The sequence below is a fragment of the Cordyceps javanica genome, chromosome 5, assembly GCF_051103115.1.
Source record: "Cordyceps javanica chromosome 5, complete sequence".
Lineage (NCBI taxonomy): Eukaryota > Fungi > Ascomycota > Sordariomycetes > Hypocreales > Cordycipitaceae > Cordyceps > Cordyceps javanica.
This window is the reverse complement of record NC_139299.1, coordinates 3,698,724-3,718,005: the sequence shown is the minus strand read 5'-3', so window position 1 is coordinate 3,718,005 and position 19,282 is coordinate 3,698,724. Positions and strand designations below refer to the sequence as shown.

General features: G+C 50.5%; 3 protein-coding genes across 3 annotated transcripts; 2 read left to right on the top strand and 1 right to left on the bottom strand.

The window, feature by feature from the left end:
• On the top strand, positions 1-13,845 carry V2A60_008357 (uncharacterized protein; the record flags this gene model as incomplete). The annotated part of the gene is made up of 4 exons (XM_083259630.1): positions 1-3,823; positions 4,228-6,318; positions 7,532-8,170; positions 10,760-13,845. The coding sequence occupies 4 exons, from the start codon at positions 1-3 to the stop codon at positions 13,843-13,845; spliced, it is 9,639 nt and encodes a 3,212-aa protein (XP_083115756.1).
• Positions 13,846-14,022: 177 nt separating this feature from the next.
• V2A60_008356 (uncharacterized protein) lies at positions 14,023-15,927 on the bottom strand (the record flags this gene model as incomplete). Its single annotated transcript, XM_083259629.1, has 1 exon — positions 14,023-15,927. One exon carries the CDS (start codon positions 15,925-15,927, stop codon positions 14,023-14,025), a length of 1,905 nt encoding a protein of 634 aa, XP_083115755.1.
• A 2,794-nt stretch (positions 15,928-18,721) lies between these two features.
• On the top strand, positions 18,722-19,264 carry V2A60_008355 (uncharacterized protein; the record flags this gene model as incomplete). The annotated part of the gene is made up of 1 exon (XM_083259628.1): positions 18,722-19,264. One exon carries the CDS (start codon positions 18,722-18,724, stop codon positions 19,262-19,264), a length of 543 nt encoding a protein of 180 aa, XP_083115754.1.
• Between the last annotated feature and the right edge of the window lie 18 nt (positions 19,265-19,282).

Here is a 19,282-nt window from a genome sequence, read left to right as displayed (position 1 = left end):
ATGGCTGGCGAACAAATCCCTAACAATCTTCTTTTACATGAGATTTTGGAGGAGCAGGCACGGCGGTTGTCCGAAAATGTCGCTCTCGAATTTTACCCAGACGTAAAGATGACATTTGGAAAGCTGAATAGAGAAGCAAATCGGCTGGCTCGGTATCTCAAGGAACGCAAAACACTAGACTCGGAGGTGATAGCAGTATGCTTCGAAAAGAGCCCGCAACTGATAGTCTCTATCATTGCAATTCTAAAAGCCGGCATGGCCTGGGTGCCAATTCCGACAGATGCCCCTGCAGCCAGGATTTCCAGCATATTGAGCGCCTGCGGTGCCAGATTAGCTCTCTGTTTCGGGCCAGCAAGACACATCGTCGAAGATTTGGCACCTGTGATTGTTCTCGACGACGTCCTTGACGATGCCGACTTTCTAGCCTATCCGGACACAAATCTAGCATGCGATCTAAAGTCATCTGATCTTTGTCAAATCTTGTTCACGTCCGGGTCAACTGGGGTACCAAAGGGCGTGGCAATAGAACACAGAGCTATGATGCACTGTGTCTGGGGAATGGTCAACGAATTCGGCCTCACGGCAAAAACCCGGACCCTTCAATTCTCAGCACCAACATTTGATGCATTTACTCTCGACGTTTTTATGAGCATTGCTTGTGGTGGCTGCCTAGTGATGGCAACGCCGTCGACGATGCTAGCAGACATGACAGTCTTTGTGCGCAATTCAAGAGCAACATACGCTCACATCACACCAACAGTTCTGGACATGATTGACCCGTTGGGCGTTCCGGAATTTGAAACTCTTTCGAGCACTGGGGAGGCATTATCCGAGAATCTTGCAAACAGATGGAGGACACGAGTGCGTTTGTTCAACTCCTATGGCCCAACAGAGACGCTTGTATGCACCATTCAATACCTAGGAGGAAACCGAATCGATTCCGCTTGCATTGGAAAAGCTGTTCCGGGGCTTGAAGTCTGTCTGCTCGAACCTGGGGAGTCAAATGAGGTCGCTAGCGGAAATGTTGGTGAGATTTGCGTGGCCGGGCCTCACCTTTTTAGGGGCTACGTCTCTGCGGAGAAACTATCCAAAGGACAGCTCGCAAAGAGCGAATGCCTCCGGAATGGAACTAGATACTACCGCACTGGGGATATGGGGAAGATGGAAGCATGCCCCGGAGGAGGACACACTTTGCGTTACCTGGGTCGCCGTGACAGCCAGGTAAAAATCCACGGGATCCGAACAGACCTGAGCGACATAGAACGTTCTATAACGGCGTGCGAAGCTTTTCAGAACTGCATTGTTGTTTTTCCCCGCTCGGGGCCTTCGCAGGGAAGAGTTTGCTGTCTCTTTACGTTGCGCCTGTCTTCAACTACAAAGCTCGACTCCAAACCACAAAATGCCCAGTGCTTGGGAGATTCGGTAGAGATACTGAGTGCCTGTGGCATTTGTGCTTCAGCACTCAGGAGAGGCCAAGATGTTGCCGCCGCCAAGTTGCCGACACACGCGCTTCCTACTTCCTGGTGGGCTGTAAAGGAGTTTCCACGCACCTCGAGTGGAAAAGTTGATCGGGTGAAGCTTCGGTCGCTTCTAGAGGGCTTGGAGAATGATGATTACATTCAACATCTGAATGAAATGTCCCGTACAGCCCAAGTTCAAAGCAGCCCACCCGATATTGTGGAAAAACAGCTCCTGTCTCTCTGGGCAGACGTGCTTGATCGTCCAATGTCCACCATCGACAAAACTGTCTCCTTCACACAATTTGGTGCGGACTCCTTGGATGTTATTAGGCTCATATCCAAGGCCCGAGCTCAAGGGATAGATCTTGACATACCTCAGATCTACGCCAGCAAGACCATCCAACAGCTTGCTGGCGCCCTGGAGCCTCATTTGCATCAACAGGCTACGGCGCGAAAGTCAGTGTATCGTCCGTTCAGCGCGATTCCAATTGATCTCCCTCTAGGAGTTCTCATGCAAAAGGCATCAACCGTATGCCAAATTGGGGTAGAAGATATTGAGGATATTTTCGGCACTACACAGTACCAAACTGGGCTGATGTCGTTGGACCTGAAATCACCAGGGACTTATGTCTGCGAATTCAGCTGGACACTGCTGAAGGAAATCAAAATCGAAAATTTTCGCAGTAGCTGGGAAGCACTGATTGCCGACGAGCCAGTACTCCGGAGCCGTTTAATTTGGGATGAGACTCGAGATGGCCTATGGCAGCTTGTGGTCCGCCACAGGGAAGTCAGCTGGTCGGAGGAATACTTCGCAGCTTCCATGTCGCTCGGCGATGATCTTTGCCGTGGATTTGTGAAATGGCATGATGAATTACAAAGATGGAAGTTTTTCTTGAAAATACATCATAGCCTTACTGATGGCTGGTCTTTGCAGCTAATGTTGAACCGGCTGAGAGCCATGTATGTGGGGGAGGACACCCAACCTCCGCGAAGACTTTCTTTTGCAGAATTTATGTGCCATCGTATCGAAGATGAGAGTCTCAAGCGAGAGTCTTCTCCGAGATTCTGGAGCAAATACTTGGAGGCTTGCACGCAGTTACACTTCCCGCCTTCGCCACCGGAAACCCACCACGAGGTCCATGCCACAGGACACCATTCCTTAGAAATTACGGGTTCATTTAAAGAAACAGCAGCATCCTTTGGAGTCACCCAGGCGACACTGCTGTATGCTTCTGTGGCGTTATTGCTGAGTGTAAATGCTGACAGTGAGGATGTCACGTTCGGCCTCATTCTCACAGGACGAGACTCTCCTTTGGATGGTATATTCGACATGATCGGCCCAGCATTTACCATTTTTCCATTGAGGGCTACAGTCGCCGGCAGTACGACGATGCAGTCGTTTTTGAAGCTCATCGAAAGCCACATAACCAACATCATCCCCCACCAGAACTATGGTCTCCAGCGGATACGGCAATGCGGTGAAGGGGCTGCGAGGGCATGTGATTTTCGCTGCCTTGTTATAGTCCAACCAGAAGATGAAAATTTTGCGGGGAAAGGGCTATGGGAAGAGGTCCACGGCCAGACTTCTGGACATGCGGAATCCGTCCCACTGACCCTTGAACTTATTCTGTATGACGGGAAGATATTGGTCAATTGCAGTTTTGACTCTGCCTTCCTTTGCGAAGAGGATGTGAGTGTACTCCTCAGTCAGCTTGGACATGCTCTGAAGCACCTCGAGACATCGACGTCTCGCAACGAACTTCTTGTATCGCAGGTGAAACTGGAAGGCCAGGATGAGCAGCTTCGATTCATGAACTGGGCAAAACGGCATGGAGCCTCGGTGGACTCATGCTTGCATGAGCTGTGTTTCAACAATCTGGAGTATGCGGATAGGGTAGCAATCGATGACCAGGGAACACATCAGCAGATCACGTACCAGGAACTGGACGCCTTCTCGAACAGGTTGCGCAACCATATTCAGTTACACCATCCGATTGCTCCCGAGACCATAGTTCCTGTGGTGCTGAATAAGTCTCCACTGGCAATCATCACGATCCTGGCTGTGCTGAAAGCTGGCGGCGCTTACGTTCCCATCGACTCAAACTGGCCCATCAGGCGGGTCCAACATATCATCAAAGAAACGGGAGCGTCAGTTTTGCTGCTGTGTTCTCCAGATGCTTCTGGACAATACCGTGAAACAATGGATGAAGTCACTGTAGTGGATCTCACCGAATTCAGTTGGAAGAAGGAGTCACTGCGGGCGCAACATGACGGCGAGGTAAAGGCACTCGAGCGCCGAGTAGTGAAGGCTGTCTCGAGCACCAACCTGGCATGCATATTATATACGTCCGGCAGCACTGTGAGTACTGAATATATGGAAATCCCGATTGCAGATACTTTAAATCTTTCTGGGTTATGAATATCGCCACTGACTGAGGCACATATATATAGGGACTGCCGAAGGGAGTCAAGCTTGAGCATCGTGCTCTATGTACCAGTGTAGCCCACATCGCACGAGTTTTTGCAATGAAGCCAGGCACACGTCACTTGCAATTCTCTTCCTTTATTTTCGATCTGAGCTTAGCCGATATTTTTGTGACTCTACTCTCCGGGGCATGTATCTGCATTCCGACCGAGGAAAACCGCCTCAACCGCCTTTCGACAACTGTGAGAGAGATGGCGATCGAATCAGTTCTTTTGACCCCTTCGATTGCGGATCTACTATCCACTGACGACGCCAGATCTTTGAAAATACTGATCACTGCAGGTGAGATGATCAGACCTTCCTTGATTCGAAAGTGGTCGCAAAGAGTGCGTCTTCTCAACGCCTATGGGTCGACGGAAACTTCAATAGTGACGTCAATCACCGATCCAATCTCGCTCGATGTCAGCCCTACCAATATTGGACTGAACGTCGCGGCGTGGCACTGGATCGTACGAAGAGACTCAACAGGTGCAATATACTCTGTCCCCCGCGGTTGCGTTGGAGAAATCGCTGTTACTGGTCTAACCTTGGCACGCGGTTATGTGAATAACCCTGGCCTTACTGAAAGGCGGTTCGTCGAAGCGCCACATTTGACAGTCGGTCTGGCCACATCTCGAGTTTACCTGACTGGTGATATCGGCAAGTACACAGCTGATGGATGCATTTGCCTTTTGGGACGCAATGATCAAATGGTAAAGGTGAACGGAATCCGAGTCGAGCCCGGCGAGTCGGAACAACAACTTCAGCAACATGGAGGCATTTTCGCGTCCTGCGCAGTTCAATGGCTGCAAGACGAACAATCAAATGCAAAACTAGCGGCGTTTGTACCGATCAACTCTGCCAAATCAGAAGACTTGGTTGCTTCAGACATTATCGCTGTTGAAGAAATGACACAGGCCTTCCGGGAAAGTTGTCGCCGTGCCCAACTTCAGTTGCAAGATCTGCTTCCTGTTCAATACATCCCGACGCTCTTTATTCCCATCAGACGGATACCACGCACAACGTCTGGCAAAGTGGACTTGAAGTTACTAAAGGCTAGATTGCAAGAACTCCCGAGCTTCTCCGGACTCTTTTGCGTGAACAAAGGCCAGAAGCAGCCCACGGGAGAGCCCCCCGCCACTTTAGCAGAGATTGCTCTCGAATCCTCATTTCGTCAGATCTTCGGGAACAAACAGCAGTATCACACAAACGTCGACTTTTTCGCGCTAGGAGGCGACTCATTTTCTTCTATCAAGTTGGTGAGCGCCGCGAGAAAGCATGGCTGGGAAATATCCGTTCAGCAGGTCTATCGTCACCCACGTCTTCGAGATCTTGCGGCGGTAGCTTCCCTCGCACGGAAACACCACAAGGCGCTACCAGCTTTCTGCATGGTCAATAGTCCGGGGCTCGAACACAATGTTTCTGTCGCTGCTGAGAAATGCGGAGTGAAAGAGGCTCAGATTTTAGATCTGTACCCGTGCACGGCAATGCAGGAAGCCCTCATGATTTCATCGGCAAAGTCCTCGGGTGGCTTTTTCGACCAGCAAGTCTTTCAACTGGCTGATGGGACTTCATCCGAGACTCTCATTACTGCCCTCCAGTCCGTTTGGGCTAGGCATGCCATTTTACGTACTCGCATCATACTGGACGATGAATATCGCAGTGTTCAGGTGGTTGTGCAAGAAAAGCTTGAGATTGACCAGGTCACGGATGAAACCCTGGCAGAGTATCTGAGAAAAGATGCGGCCCTCATTCCAGGTTATGGAGACAAATTGTCTCGCTGTGCCATGTTGTCCTGCACTTCGGGCGTTTTTCTGGTCATTTCACAGCATCACACTATTTACGACGCTTGGTCAATGAATCTGGTGCTTGCAGATATCAAGCATCAATATTTGGCCACGGATGTGTCAAGAGAGTTACCTCCAGCATTCTCTTCATTTATACATTACGTTACGGAGCTTCACAAAGCGCCTGAAGCTCAGAACTTCTGGAGACAGTATCTTAAAGGTTCGTCTGTGACAGCTCTACCCCAGGTCAGGATGGGAGAGCCTTTCGAAGGGAACCAAAAATATTCAATGGACATGCAGCTGCCTATCCATGATCGTCATTCGTTAGCTACGATGGCCGAGGCTGCCTGGGGTCTTCTTCTCTGCCGATATACTGGCCTCGAGAATGTCACTTTCGGCTGCGTTCGTACAGGACGTTCTGCACCCATCGACAACATTGATGCAATTGTAGGACCAACGATTGTGACCGTCCCTAGACGGATATCCGCGCCGCATGGCGAACAAGTCAGCAGTTATCTCGAAATGATTGAGGCTTCGATAGTCGACTCAATACCGTGGGAGCAGTATGGCCACCGAAATATACGCAAGCTGAGTTCTGGCGCACACAGTGCGTGTCAATTTAACTCATTGCTTGTCGTTCAACTATTACCTTCAGAGTTTGAAATGACAGGAAACCAGATACTTATACCACAAACGACGGAGGACAGATTCTTCAAAGACGATTGCCTTACTGTGGTGTGCCAACCGCAAGGTAATCGGTTGGAGATCTCAATCACGTACGATGACCGTGCAGTTGCCAAAGAGGAAATTGCCTGGATATCGCACAACTTTGCTCGTCTACTTTCCGAGCTCACCTCGAAACCGCGCCAGCAAGTTCAACACCTTGATCTTGTTGGTCCACAAGGAACACAGCAAGTACAGATGTGGAATGGATCTTGCCCGATACCAGCCCCAGCCCGTATTGGAGACATGTTTACCGAACGAGCAGGAAAATGGTCATCGTTGAACGCAATCAACGCCAGCGATGCTATGCTTACATATGCGGAGTTGGATAAGCTATCCTCTAAACTTGCTATCAAACTTGGAATGCTTGGAGTCGGAAGAGGCAATGCCGTCCCTCTTCTCATGTCGAGGAGTGCGGTGGCCATCGTCTGTATGCTTGCCATTCTCAAAGCAGGTGCTGCTTATATTCCACTAGCAGAAGATTCGGTCCAAACTCAGCTGGAACTGGTCCGAGACAAATTGGGTGTAACCGTCGTTCTCTGTGCACCTGAACAATACTCGAAACTGCTGAACTACTCAGTCAAGGTGATGTGCTATACAATTGAGGATATTATGCCAGAGAAATTCCCAGCTCTGCCGTAAGTGACAGTTGATTACAGTTTTGAGATGCCTGTTAATAACCAAGAATAGTTCGATACAAAATGACGTTGGCCCCGAGCTAATCTCAGATTCGCCACAAGCTGCGATTCAGCCGGATCTTGCTTATGTGGCACTTTCTAGGTATGATTGCAGTTTATAGTGCAAAGCTTTGATCACCTTCCAAAATTGCTCTTAAAATATCTTTGGATAGGTTGCAATTGTTCAGTCGCCCTGCTAATGTATTATTGATATGTTGATTTATAGTGACGACGAAGGGAAGCCGACCGGAGTCATATTCGACCAGAATGCATTATCAGCAACTATCGACTCAATTTCGAAACGCGTGGAGCTTAGCCAAGCCAGCAGGACCCTATCACTCTCCCCCCATACCTCGTGCAGCAGTGTCCTAGAGATCTGGGTTACTCTATTACACGGAGGATGCTTGTTTCTCCCCACAGAGGAGCAACAGACTCAGGACATATGCGGCTACATTAACGAAAACAAAATCCAGCTCGCTTTTCTCACGCCAACAATCACTACGAACGTCTTGCTGACCCCGTGGAGAGTTCCAACATTGAAAACGTTGTACACGTCAAGTGAGCCGTTTTCGCAAACGCTCCTGGAGCGCTGGGGCCCCAATGTTCGATTGGTCAATCTTTATGGACTCACGGAGTCTTGTTTACATGCAACCATGAATGAGAACATGACAATTGCTACAGATGCAAACAATATTGGCCATCCGTTGGCTAGTCACGTCTGGGTTGTGGACACTGAGGACTTTAGCCGCCTGGCTCCTGTTGGCTGCAGGGGCGAGCTTCTCATATCGGGTCCAACCCTTGCTTGTGGCTATCTCAGCCGCGATGAAACGGCCCAAGCTGAGATTATCGACGGGAGGGAATTTTCGTGGGCATTGCCGGGTGAAAGTCGATTTTACGCAACTGGTGATATTGTGAGGCAGAATCCGGATGGATCAATCAACCACATTGCAAAGAAAGGACAATCTCCGAAGCTGAATGGAATGCCTATCGAGTTCAAAGATATTGAGAATGAAATTGAGCGATGTGAGGGCATTGTTTCTGCCATGGTGGAGAAGTTTGGTCCGTCCGACACTTCGTCAGAGTTCTTAGTTGCCTTTGTCGCCTTGGCTGCTACGACAGGAATGGGACAACGTTGCAAACGCCTAAAAACGACGGATCATATTGAACATGTCCTAAAGATGGCCTCGAATCGAATCTCTGAACATTTTCCACCTGATGTGGCTCCTTTGTTCTATCTGCCGATCTCCGCTGTTCCTCTGGCCATGACCGGAAGGATGGATCGCGGAGCACTCCGCTGTATTTTCAGTGAATGCTCAGATGATGAGATGGCAATGTACCGGCCGCGAAACCTGCAAAGAAGAGAGACTCGGACAAGTATCGAGAAGACTCTCCAGGGTTTCTGGGCACAAATCTGGTCCTTGGACCCCAGCCAAATCGACTTGGATAGTCAGTTCGTTGCTCTTGGGGGAGACTCCCTGATAGCTATCAGGCTAGCTACAATGTGCCGAGAGGTGGGCTACAAAGTAGAGGTTGCTGACATACTTCGACACTCTAAATTTGGTGATCTGGCTGCATTGATTGGAAAACGGCAAAATTCGGCACCCAACAATCTCCCATATCGAGACGAAAACTCTCACGTTCGAGACACAAGTGTCAATCACACTTCAGCAGTACTGACCAGCGCTGCGAAGGTATGCCAAGTTGACGAGTCTCAAATTGAAGATATTTATGCGTGTACACCGACCATGGAAGCATTGATTGCCGTCACGGCTCGGATACCTGAGGCGTATGTCGCTCGTGAAACCTTCCAGATTCCTCCAAACATCGATTTGCAACGCTTCTGCTCGGCATGGGATCTAGTCAGCAGGAGGAATCCAATTATGAGAACTCGAATTTGCTCAATCCTAAGTGATGGCAAATTCACCAATATGCAAGTCGTTTGCAATTCCTCCCATGATTGGAACGAATCAGCGGGCAACGCGACATTTGATGCAGAAATGGCAATGGGCAGTTCTCTTATTCGATATAGGATCCGACATTCTCAAGGACTTGTGTTCTTTGAAGTGCTCAAACACCACGCCGTTTTCGATGGATACTCTTCTGCCATGCTCTGGGAAGACTTTCGGTACGCGTATGAGTATTCCCGACCGCCTCCAACCAGACCTCCATTCAAGAAATACGTGAGCTATGTATGCTCTCAAAGCGAGAACGAAGCAATTGAGTTTTGGAGAACGAACACCAGTGCCTTCCGCGGAGAGCATTTTCCAGCCCTACCATCTTCACAATACATTCCTGTGACATCCTCGAGCCATAAAATTGAGGCATCGCTGAAATGGATCAGTACTTGCCCATTCACATTTGCAACTGTAGTTCGAGCTGCATGGGCCATTGTGCTAGCAATGCGCAGCAAGCTGCCGGGTCGAGCCAAGAATTCCTGCTTTGCAGTTACTACGGCTGGACGTGGTGCGCCAGTTCCCGGGATCGAAAAAATGGCCGGGCCAACTATCGCAACCGTGCCTGTGGTGGTAGAGTTTGACATGAATCAATCTATAGCCGAGTACCTATCGCAGATACATGAGCAAGCCATATCGATGTTGCCCTACGAATACTATGGACTCGGCCAAATTCAGAGTGTAAGTGCGGAAGCTCGAGAGGCATCACGAACCCTCAACCTTCTGGTTGTTCAGCCTTCGCAGTTGGAAGAAGACATTTTACCTCTGGGGCTTACACGCTTATCGGACGACCAATCAATGATGGCGGAGTCTTTCGGCTTGGTGACGCAATGCTGGCAGAACAGCCTCACAGACACAATCTCCCTGCACACACTGTACGACCCTAGATTGATACAAGAACAAGAAGTAAACGGTATGCTTCGGCAACTGTCTTGGTGGATTCGGCGATTGAACGGGAACAGTAGTAGCCTGTCTACTCTACGGTCTACGATATGGAGTCTAGCTGAGGACCATGAATTTCCCAAGCTGCAGAGTTGGAATGACACACCCCAGTGTTCTACGAATTTGTGTCTCCATGAACTTGTCGAGCTTTCTGCGGCCCGTCAACCACAAGACCTTGCTGTTGAAGCCCACGATGGAAGGCTGACATACCAGCAGCTCAATGAGGCAGCGATTGCGCTGAAAGAGGCTCTTGTCGTGAAACACAGAATTGGACCCGGAGATTACGTGCCGTTGTGTTTCGAGAAGTCAGTGTCGATGATCGTTGCGATGTTGGGAGTGCTCAAAGCTGGGGCTGCATACGTCCCACTTGATACGTCTCATCCAAGCTCCCGGTTAAACTTCATCATTCAAGAGGTCAAGGCGAAAGTCGTTATTGTGTCCAGGTTGCAGAACAAAACGCAGAAGTTCCCTGTGAAAACTCTATCTCTTGACTCAGGATTTCCGTTTATTGGACCGATTCCAGTTGAGGAAAAGCAAAGTACTCGACCTGTCACGCCTAAAGATGTAGCCTACGTCATCTTCACATCAGGAAGCACAGGGCAGCCCAAGGGGGTGGTGATGGAACACGGCGCTGCAAGCGTAAGTATTCTGGAGCATGGCAAAAGGTACCAACACGATCAGCGTGGAAACAAGACTCGAGCTCTTCAATTCAGCTCCTATACCTTCGATGCCAGTGTGCTGGACATTTTTGCAGTCCTGGCGTATGGTGGCTGCGTTTGCATCCCTTCCGAACAGGATCGCATGGGCGATCTTCAAGAGGTTTTCGCGAGGATGAGAATCAACTTTGTCGATCTGACTCCAACTGTTGCTCACTTACTCAACCCTGCCGCTTTGCCCATGCTTACTGCTCTGACCCTTGCAGGTGAGATGGCAGACCAAGCATTGATAGAGCGTTGGAGTCATCGCGAGCCACCTTTGGAGGTATTCGTCAACAGCTACGGGCCAACAGAAGCCGCTATCAGCTGCGCAATCGGGGAGATCAGCCCCGAGAAGCCACCCGGCCATGTGGGGAAGCGCTTAGGCGGCTACCTATGGATTGTCGACGAAGAAGATCACGAGCATCTGGTGCCGATAGGCTCTGTCGGAGAACTGGTCGTTTCTGGACCGACGCTGGCCAGAGGATACCTCAATGACGCAGATAAAACGAATGCCGCATTCATCAGGAATGTGCACTGGATCGCAAGCCAGGAGGATCAGATTATATATAAAACAGGGGATCTTGCTCGATTCGATTTCGATGGGAACGTGGAGATATTGGGCAGAAAGGACGACGGCCAAATCAAGCTCAATGGCTTGAGGATAGAGGTTGGAGAAATCGAATACCGGATGAAATCATGTTCTTCATTATCAAAAGTCAGACATGTTGCAGTTGCAAAACTCAAACATAGCGGCCACGACATTCTCGCCGCCTTTCTTCAGTTCTCTGACTGCAAAGCGATCTCCTCCGACTTGTTCACTTCTCCATCAGAGACGTTCAGGCAGGCGACGCTGAGTGCATCACACGATCTGCAACATCATCTGCCACAGTACATGATTCCGAAGCTATGGATACCAGTACCTTCATGGCCGCTGAATGCAGCTGGCAAGACGGACAAGAAACGACTCGTGTCAGCCGCCGAGGCACTGCCACCAGCACAGATCATGAAGTATCTACAAGCCTCTAATGCAGCCCGCAAAAGCGATGAAACAAACATCAAGACAGCTGCAGAAAAGGTACTGGAAAGTGCTTGGAAACAGGTTTTGAGCAGAAAAGACGACGCAACTTTTGAGTTGCATGATGACTTTTTTGCAGTAGGCGGAGATTCTCTCAGAACTATTATGCTCATCTCTTTGCTCAAGACCAAAGGCATACAAGTCACCGCGCAGGACATTTTTGGCACAAAGACTCTAAAACTCATGGCAGGCAAACTTTCTGACAAGAACACTGAATATGCCTGGGAGCGCGATGATTCTGTGGCAAGCGACCAAGACATGACCAATGGGACCAATGGACAGCGGTGTCTGGCGACAACTGTGAATGGCATCACTGATGCTAGCCGAAAGGGAGAGATGATACCAGCCCCAGGAATAGAAGCCGGGGTCGAAGATGTATATCCTGCCTCGCATCTACAGCTCAGCTACCTCATTGAGGGCCAAAAATGGTGCCGGGCCTATTACTGCTGGTTTTTCATCGACGTCGGTCAATCATCTATTCTCAAGGTTCGAGAAGCTTGCGCCACCGTTGCAATGCGTCATCAGATCCTTCGAACAAGTTTTTACCTGGTTGGACATGAATGTCATCAAGCCGTCCAAAAGCTGGCTCCCAACTTTAAAGTCCTGTTCTCGAGCTTCTGCCCAGCGGATTGGTGTGAGCAGCTTGACAAAGATGTCGCTCGCCCTGTCTCCTTTGGCGAGGTCCTGACCAGATTCCGCCTGCTGATAGACGCCGACACGGGTAGACGCGTCCTTGCTCTCGGGCTTTCCCATGCTCAGTACGATGGTTTCTGCACGCCGACAATACTGAATGATCTCAGCTTGGCATATGGCGGGAAGAGCTGGGGAGACTCAAGCCCACCGAGATACAGAGATTTCATCAAGCACACCACGTCTCTGTGTAGCGATGAGGCCGATTGCTTCTGGCGAGAGAGATTGAAGGGTTCTACCCTCACTAGCATTGTAAGGCCTGTTGGCTGCAACGCTCGACCTGTCATGCGGCGAGACTCGAAACACACTATTGCATTCGAGTTCAATAATTCTGGGACCAGCAGCTACCCGGTAATGCTCAAAGTTGCTTGGGCAATTGCTCTATCGCAAATGTCGCAGTCGTCTGACATTACCTTTGGTAATCTAGTGTCCGGGCGGTACGCTGCCTTTGAAGGCGCACAGGAGGTGGTGGGACCATGCCTGAACGTTATACCGTTTAGAGTACGCATTGGTAAAACTGAGAGTTTCAGCAATCTCTTGAAAGAAGCGCACGATCAAACCATTGCCACTATTCCATTTGAAGCAACACCATTCGATCGGATTGCAGCACAGTCGCCTTGGCCGGCTGCTACAGCAGGTTTCAACTCCATCTTCCAGTTTCAGAACATCCCAGGCCGGGAAGAAGGGGATCAAATATTGGCGGGTTCGGATTGGAAAAAACTTGGAAGTGCGGTCTATGGAGGAGGGGTGCTGCAGAGTGGTGCGTGCTGGCTGACGGCATGGCCTACTGTGGATGGGACCGCTCGTTTTCTCTTGAGATACTCGGAAGAAACTCTGGACACGAGTGACGCTGAGATCTTGATGCAATCGTTTATTCGCGTCTTGAAACTGATCAACAATGACCCAGGTGCGGGCGTTGCGTCCCTTTCTGGACTCTATCCATCGATCAGGACCAAACAAAGCCGTTCCCAGGTGAGCCCTGCGCCAGGTCAGCTGTCCACATCGTCTGGAGGTCGAGCGCCCTCCTTGGCTACTATATCAATCATGGAAGAATTGAAATCCATCTGGAGATCCGTTCTCGGTCTCGATGGAGAAATCAAGCCCGAGGATTCCTTCTTTGATGTTGGCGGTGACTCGATTGCCGCAGCGCGAATGGTTTCGGCATGCGCGAGAATGGGCCTGAAAATGAGTTTGCAGGATGTTATTGACTTTCCGTCCCTCATATCCCAAGCAGATTGTGTAGCCGCAAAGGCTGAAAACTCTCGGAAACCTGAAGAGGAGCTGAAACTGGTCTACGAGGACAACTACGAGTTTATATCAGATGGAGAATGGCGTGAAGATGGCTTGAAGATGGCTTTAAAAATGGCTTGGCTCTGAAGACAAAAAGAGCGCGCGTGCAATGAATCTGCGGTTCAAACTCAATCGATACCAACAATTGGAGAGAGATTTTACGCAAACATGAGAGAATGATTGAAAGAGATGCCATCATATAAGAAACCTTGGAAACAATTTAAATACTACTGTAACAAACAAAAAAGCGGAAAGTTGCAGCTTTCAAAAACCACCCAAGCCCTCCATCTTCATGAACATGCCAACCACGCCTTTGAAAAGGCCCGTGATCATTCCCGGGTTGCCCATGTATCCATCTCCGGGCTTGCCGTCCGCGTCTCTCCACACGCCGTCCTCGGCGACGCGGCCAAACTCTTTCGTGTTCTGGTTTCTGTCGATGCATTCCCTCCACCGTTGGCAAATCTCCCTGCTGTCAATCATGACGTTGACCTCTTGGCTGTGAAACCACGACTGCGTGTCCTGGTTGCCGCTCCCCTGCACCCCGACGCTGCCGTCGACGATGAGCAGCTTGATGTGGCACGACCGCGACTTGAACGAGTGGTGGATGGGGTGGTCCTGGTCCTTGCCGACGTAGTTGTAGATGCGCAGCAGCGATCGCGCCGCCGCCCCCGCCCCGGCGGCGGCCGGGAGCGACTTGAAGAGAGACGTGGCCACCTGGTCGTTGGTGCCGCCCTGCCCCGGTATCATCTCCCCGAGATCGTTGTATCCGAAGCAGGTGTAGATGGTCGTCTCGACGCCGCGGCCGAGCGCGGCCACAATCTCCGGGAGCAGCGGCGCCGCGTTCAAGTCTGGGGTCTGGATGAAAATGTCTCGCTTCGCGTTGCGGATCAGCGACAGCCAGGCCTCGTTCTGCGGGACAAGGGCGTTTTTAGAGCCGAAGCGACCGTACGGCGGCCGAGACACGAGAGCCATGGGCACTGGCTGCTCCGTCGTCGTCTCGATGTACGGCGTCATCTGGTCTTGCTCGGCAAAATCTGGCGCTGAGGGAGAGATGGGCTTCTTGATGGCCAGGTTGAGTATGCGGTTGGAAGCGGAAACGAAACTTTCTCCGGGTCTGGGTTGGTAATTATTCTGCAGTCGGACTATCTCATCCGCGATGTGAATGTCGAAATGCGGCTCGTCCGGCATGTGGACTGGTAATGGAGACGTCTCTCCGGGGGGCGCTGCGTGGATTCCATTCGATATTCGTGGCGCTTCTTGCGGCTTCAAACTCCCATTCTGAAATACTGTCGAGTTGTCTGATGGCTGCACTGCATCAACCGAAGGCGGGTGGACTTCCTTGAGTTGTTCGTACCAAGTGATTAATGCTGTATCGCGCACGCTTTCAACAATAGGCCCTTCCAGATGAACCATCATTTCCAAATTATCATTGTCTGCCATGTTGTTGCTCATAATGGCTGCGTATCTTCCGTCCACAACACAGAATTTTGAATGCAGCGTGCCCAAGGGAATGGTGTGCAGGTTCATGACCTCGAGGTCCACGTTTGGGATCTCGTCTGGTGCGGGCAGTCCGACAGACTTGCCCGTGTACGAGCCTTCCTTGACCCGAGAGTGCGAATCGGTCAGGTTCGACAGGCCTGCCGAGTCGTACATGAAGTGCGCCTTGACTCTCTGGTTCCTTGCCCCGGCGCGCCGTGAAAGTTCCAGCAGAGCCCCGCGGATCAGCCTCTGCGCGAGGGAGGGCGACCAGGCGCACGTCACGAAGAAGACCTCGCGCTCCGCGGACGCAATCATGTTGGCGCAGTGGCGGATGACGTCGGCCAGCGGCGCGACGACGGTGAGCGGCGCTGTGCCGTGCGATCCCATGAGCGGAGGCGACACCACCCCGGACTGCACGTCTGCATCGAGGCAGTTGAGAGCATCGGCGAAAGCTTGCAGAAAGAGAGGACTCGGTCTTGTCGGGCCCCATTTGCCGCATTGGAGCGCCGCCTCCTGGTGCTCTGCCGATTGTTGTTGCCGCCGTGCGCTTGGATCGCAGGTCCGGTTCCGGGGGTAGCGTCCGTAGAGCCGGTCGATGATGGCTGCCGGCGCTACTGTTGGATCCTTTGCCAGCTCGGCGCTGACCGTGGAGGAATCATTGCAGAGTTTGACAACGTGGTCTGAGACCATTTTCACTGCTGTAAAGAGAGACAGTTGTCGAGCTCAGGTCCTTGTCACGGAGCTTCAGCTTGCACGCATTCTATAAACTATAGTTATAACGATTATCTTACAGGCGGAGGCTGATCCTTGCTGATCCGTCGGCTAACCGGCTTCACGGGCAACGTCATGGCGAAGCCATGTTTCCCCATGTGGTAACTGGACTTTATTACTTTTTCCTACGGACCCCTGCGTCCATGGCAGGACGTGGTTTTACGTGGCTTGGCAACTTTGTAAAGCCACCTAAAACTCTAGTTTTCAGGATACTGCTGTTTCCTCTTGTAAGCCTAATAAGGCTCGAGGGCCGTCGCTCCCAAGCTTACTAGGACAATTTTTTTTTTCTTAGCTTGGCAACCCTGGACTATTTAATCGCGGCACCTTGGGGTAAATCGTGGCTCAGTATGATTGAACGTAATTCAGATGATTTTGTACCTTTTATTTCTCGAGGTCGGCGCACTTATGGCGAAGCAGGGCAGGCATGGCGTGGCATTGTGGGCTGTGGCGCTCCGTGACATCATGACGTACCATCACCACCAAAGTTGGCCGAAGGAGCAGAACCGTGTTTTGCAGGGCTCTGCGATGCAAGCCTCAAAAATAATAACTACGACGGCGCGCTAGTAGTCACCCTAACGGTTTATCGGCCACTCTAATCCTGTTTCACGGATGGACGAGTGGATGGCTCGTGCCGTGATCCGAGATAATTTTAGCCTACCGTTGTGCCTTCTAGTACTCATGAAGTAAAAGTAAATGCTTCTATCAGCATTCGCTTACTACGCTTCTGACCCCCGTACAATCCTCTCCGCGGCGTGCTTCTGCACCTCTGGCCAAGTATTCTTCTCAGCAGAGGCCATGCTGCCTACACACCAGTTATCAATCACCCACCTCGTCTCCGTTGACCCTGAACCTAGTGTGGTTCCCGCGACGTGAGAAACATGTCTGTATGCCAGATTGTCCACGGCAACCCTTGGGTAATATATCAATGAAACATTACATTAACCGTCTGCAACGAGGCAGTCTAGGTCAGTCAACTGCGGTTTCGGAGGCGGTTCGTGTCCCTGACATATGGACACTCCTCTCTATGATGTCATGCCAAGCGGCAATTCTTCGTCTGCTCTGAGGTTGTGATACTTTCTCATCCAAGGCCGTGTAGACTCTCGATAAAAGCACACAGAAGCAGTCGCTTTGCCGCAACTCATCTTTTTTTCCGAGCAGTACATATTTGCACTGCTGGACCCTTTAGGTCACTCGCGTGACCGTGGCTACAGGTAGGAAATGGCCTCGAACAAAATTCCAATTGTGACTTGGACTTGTACATGATCAGTAAAGAAAGGGAAACAAGAAGCGCCCCCCCCCCCCCCCCCCCAAAAAAAAAGAAAGAGGAGAATGCGCATCGAAGACGCAACGAGATACGAAAACAGGTAGAAAAAAAAGTACATAAATCATGTTGTCCTTAATGCCCTTACTATCTACTTTAGAATACTTAGTATAGCCAAAGTTGCGACACCCACTAGCTCAGGAAAGACTGGTTGCATTGTCTTTCAGAACCCATAATGTGCTTGAGAACCTCTCTACCTTTTCTTCTCTGCTTATGAAAGATCTGGAGTGTTACTTGCCGAACTCTAGCATGGGTTTGTTCAACGCGAGTGGTCCTGTCTTCAGTTTTGCTCTGTCGCAGTCTCGCCTCCTTGTCCTCCTAAGACCTTTCCTCGGGTGAACATGCGTACAGCGATTACCGCCTGCACGTCGGGATACGAAGAAAACTCTGAGGCATCAGTGGTAGGTGTCTTATTGGTTCTAATTACTATTAAGAGGGCGTACGCCAATCCGAAGAGTGTGAGAATTTACAGAGGCGGACAAGTTTCAATGTTTGTGGTGGCCTCGAGGGTTATACGTCCTTTCATTCTAAGGAAGCTGCTGTAACAAAGACAAAAAGCTTCTAGCTTTTGTACTGAGTATTTCGAAGGGGAATGTAGAGAAGGTCCATTTGTGCTGCCGTTGGGCAAATATAAATATACTTGCTCTAGCCAATCTCAGTCTGGAAATCAACAGCCACGCGAATATACCAAGTCAAGATATGTACCCATCAGTATCACTCCTGAAATAACCTTTATGACTGACAGTGGAAAGACATTTTGCGGCGAATATTTACTGTTTGAGTAACCTCAAATCTTGGCTGCGCGACAAGTCGTTTGGATGGCGTGCTGAACGGATGTGAGCGCTTGCCACCTGATTACTCTTAGACAAGAAACTGAACCTACATATACGATGATTTGTTCAAAAATGGTATGCAAATCCCATACAGTGCAGATCTCTGCATGTACGCGCGATGTGGTGTGCAGCGGATGAGAGAATGCGTGGCAGCCCAGATCCGAAACAACATCGGGCATGCTGCGGCCTGATAGTTCGACAATGCAGTGACAACTAACAGCACATTACGAGTCTAAAAACGGACTTTGTCCAACTTCACTTCAGGCTTCAGAGTATGAACAATCTAGCTCACCCGGCTTGGCATTGGCGATGTCGCAGGTCAGTCACACCATCACGGAAGCACAGGGTGACGGTTGGGCTAGGTCTGAATCAATACAAGTCACTGCGAGGACTAATAATCTTGTCATCAGAGACTCAGATCTGAGTTTTATATAGAAGAAGTAGATCTTCTCAGCTCACATGGACCAAACATCAAATTTGCCACGCAAAAACAAGGTCCCCCGCCATTACTACTGTCTTCCCATCATTTTCGTGGAGATTGGTCTTTGAAGAAGAGAAAATGTTGATGCAAAGTCTGCTCATTCATATCTTTCCTGTCATTGCGTATGCATGGACCGCCCTCTCTCGCGCTCAATGCGGCGAGACAGAAAAGCGAATCTGCTACGGTCTGGATGGCGGAGATTCTCAGCACGTCAACCTTGCGGACGTCAAGTACGTCGCTGAATACCTCCGCTACATTGCCCGCAGCAACGAAGGCGCTGCTAGATTCTGGAACATGCCGGAAACAGCCGGCAACTGTCCGGAGTGGACTCTTCCTGTCCCGGACGGGGGCACTGTGCTTGCACTCGCCAAACACGTCAGCCCCGAAATCAGGTCATCAATCCTGTATGAAGACCTCGCGAGTGCCATTGACGGCGGTCTCTGGGCGACTCCCGAAGAGCAGAAGGAGTCGCTCTACGGCTGCGGCACCAATGGTGGCCAAGTGGGCGTGGTGGCTGACCTGAGAAACCCTCTGTACCACACAACCGAATATAAGAAGAGCGGTGCCAAGCCGGAAGGAATTGTCATTAAGATTGTCCAAGCACCACCAGAAGAACTCTGATGGACTGAAGACACGGTT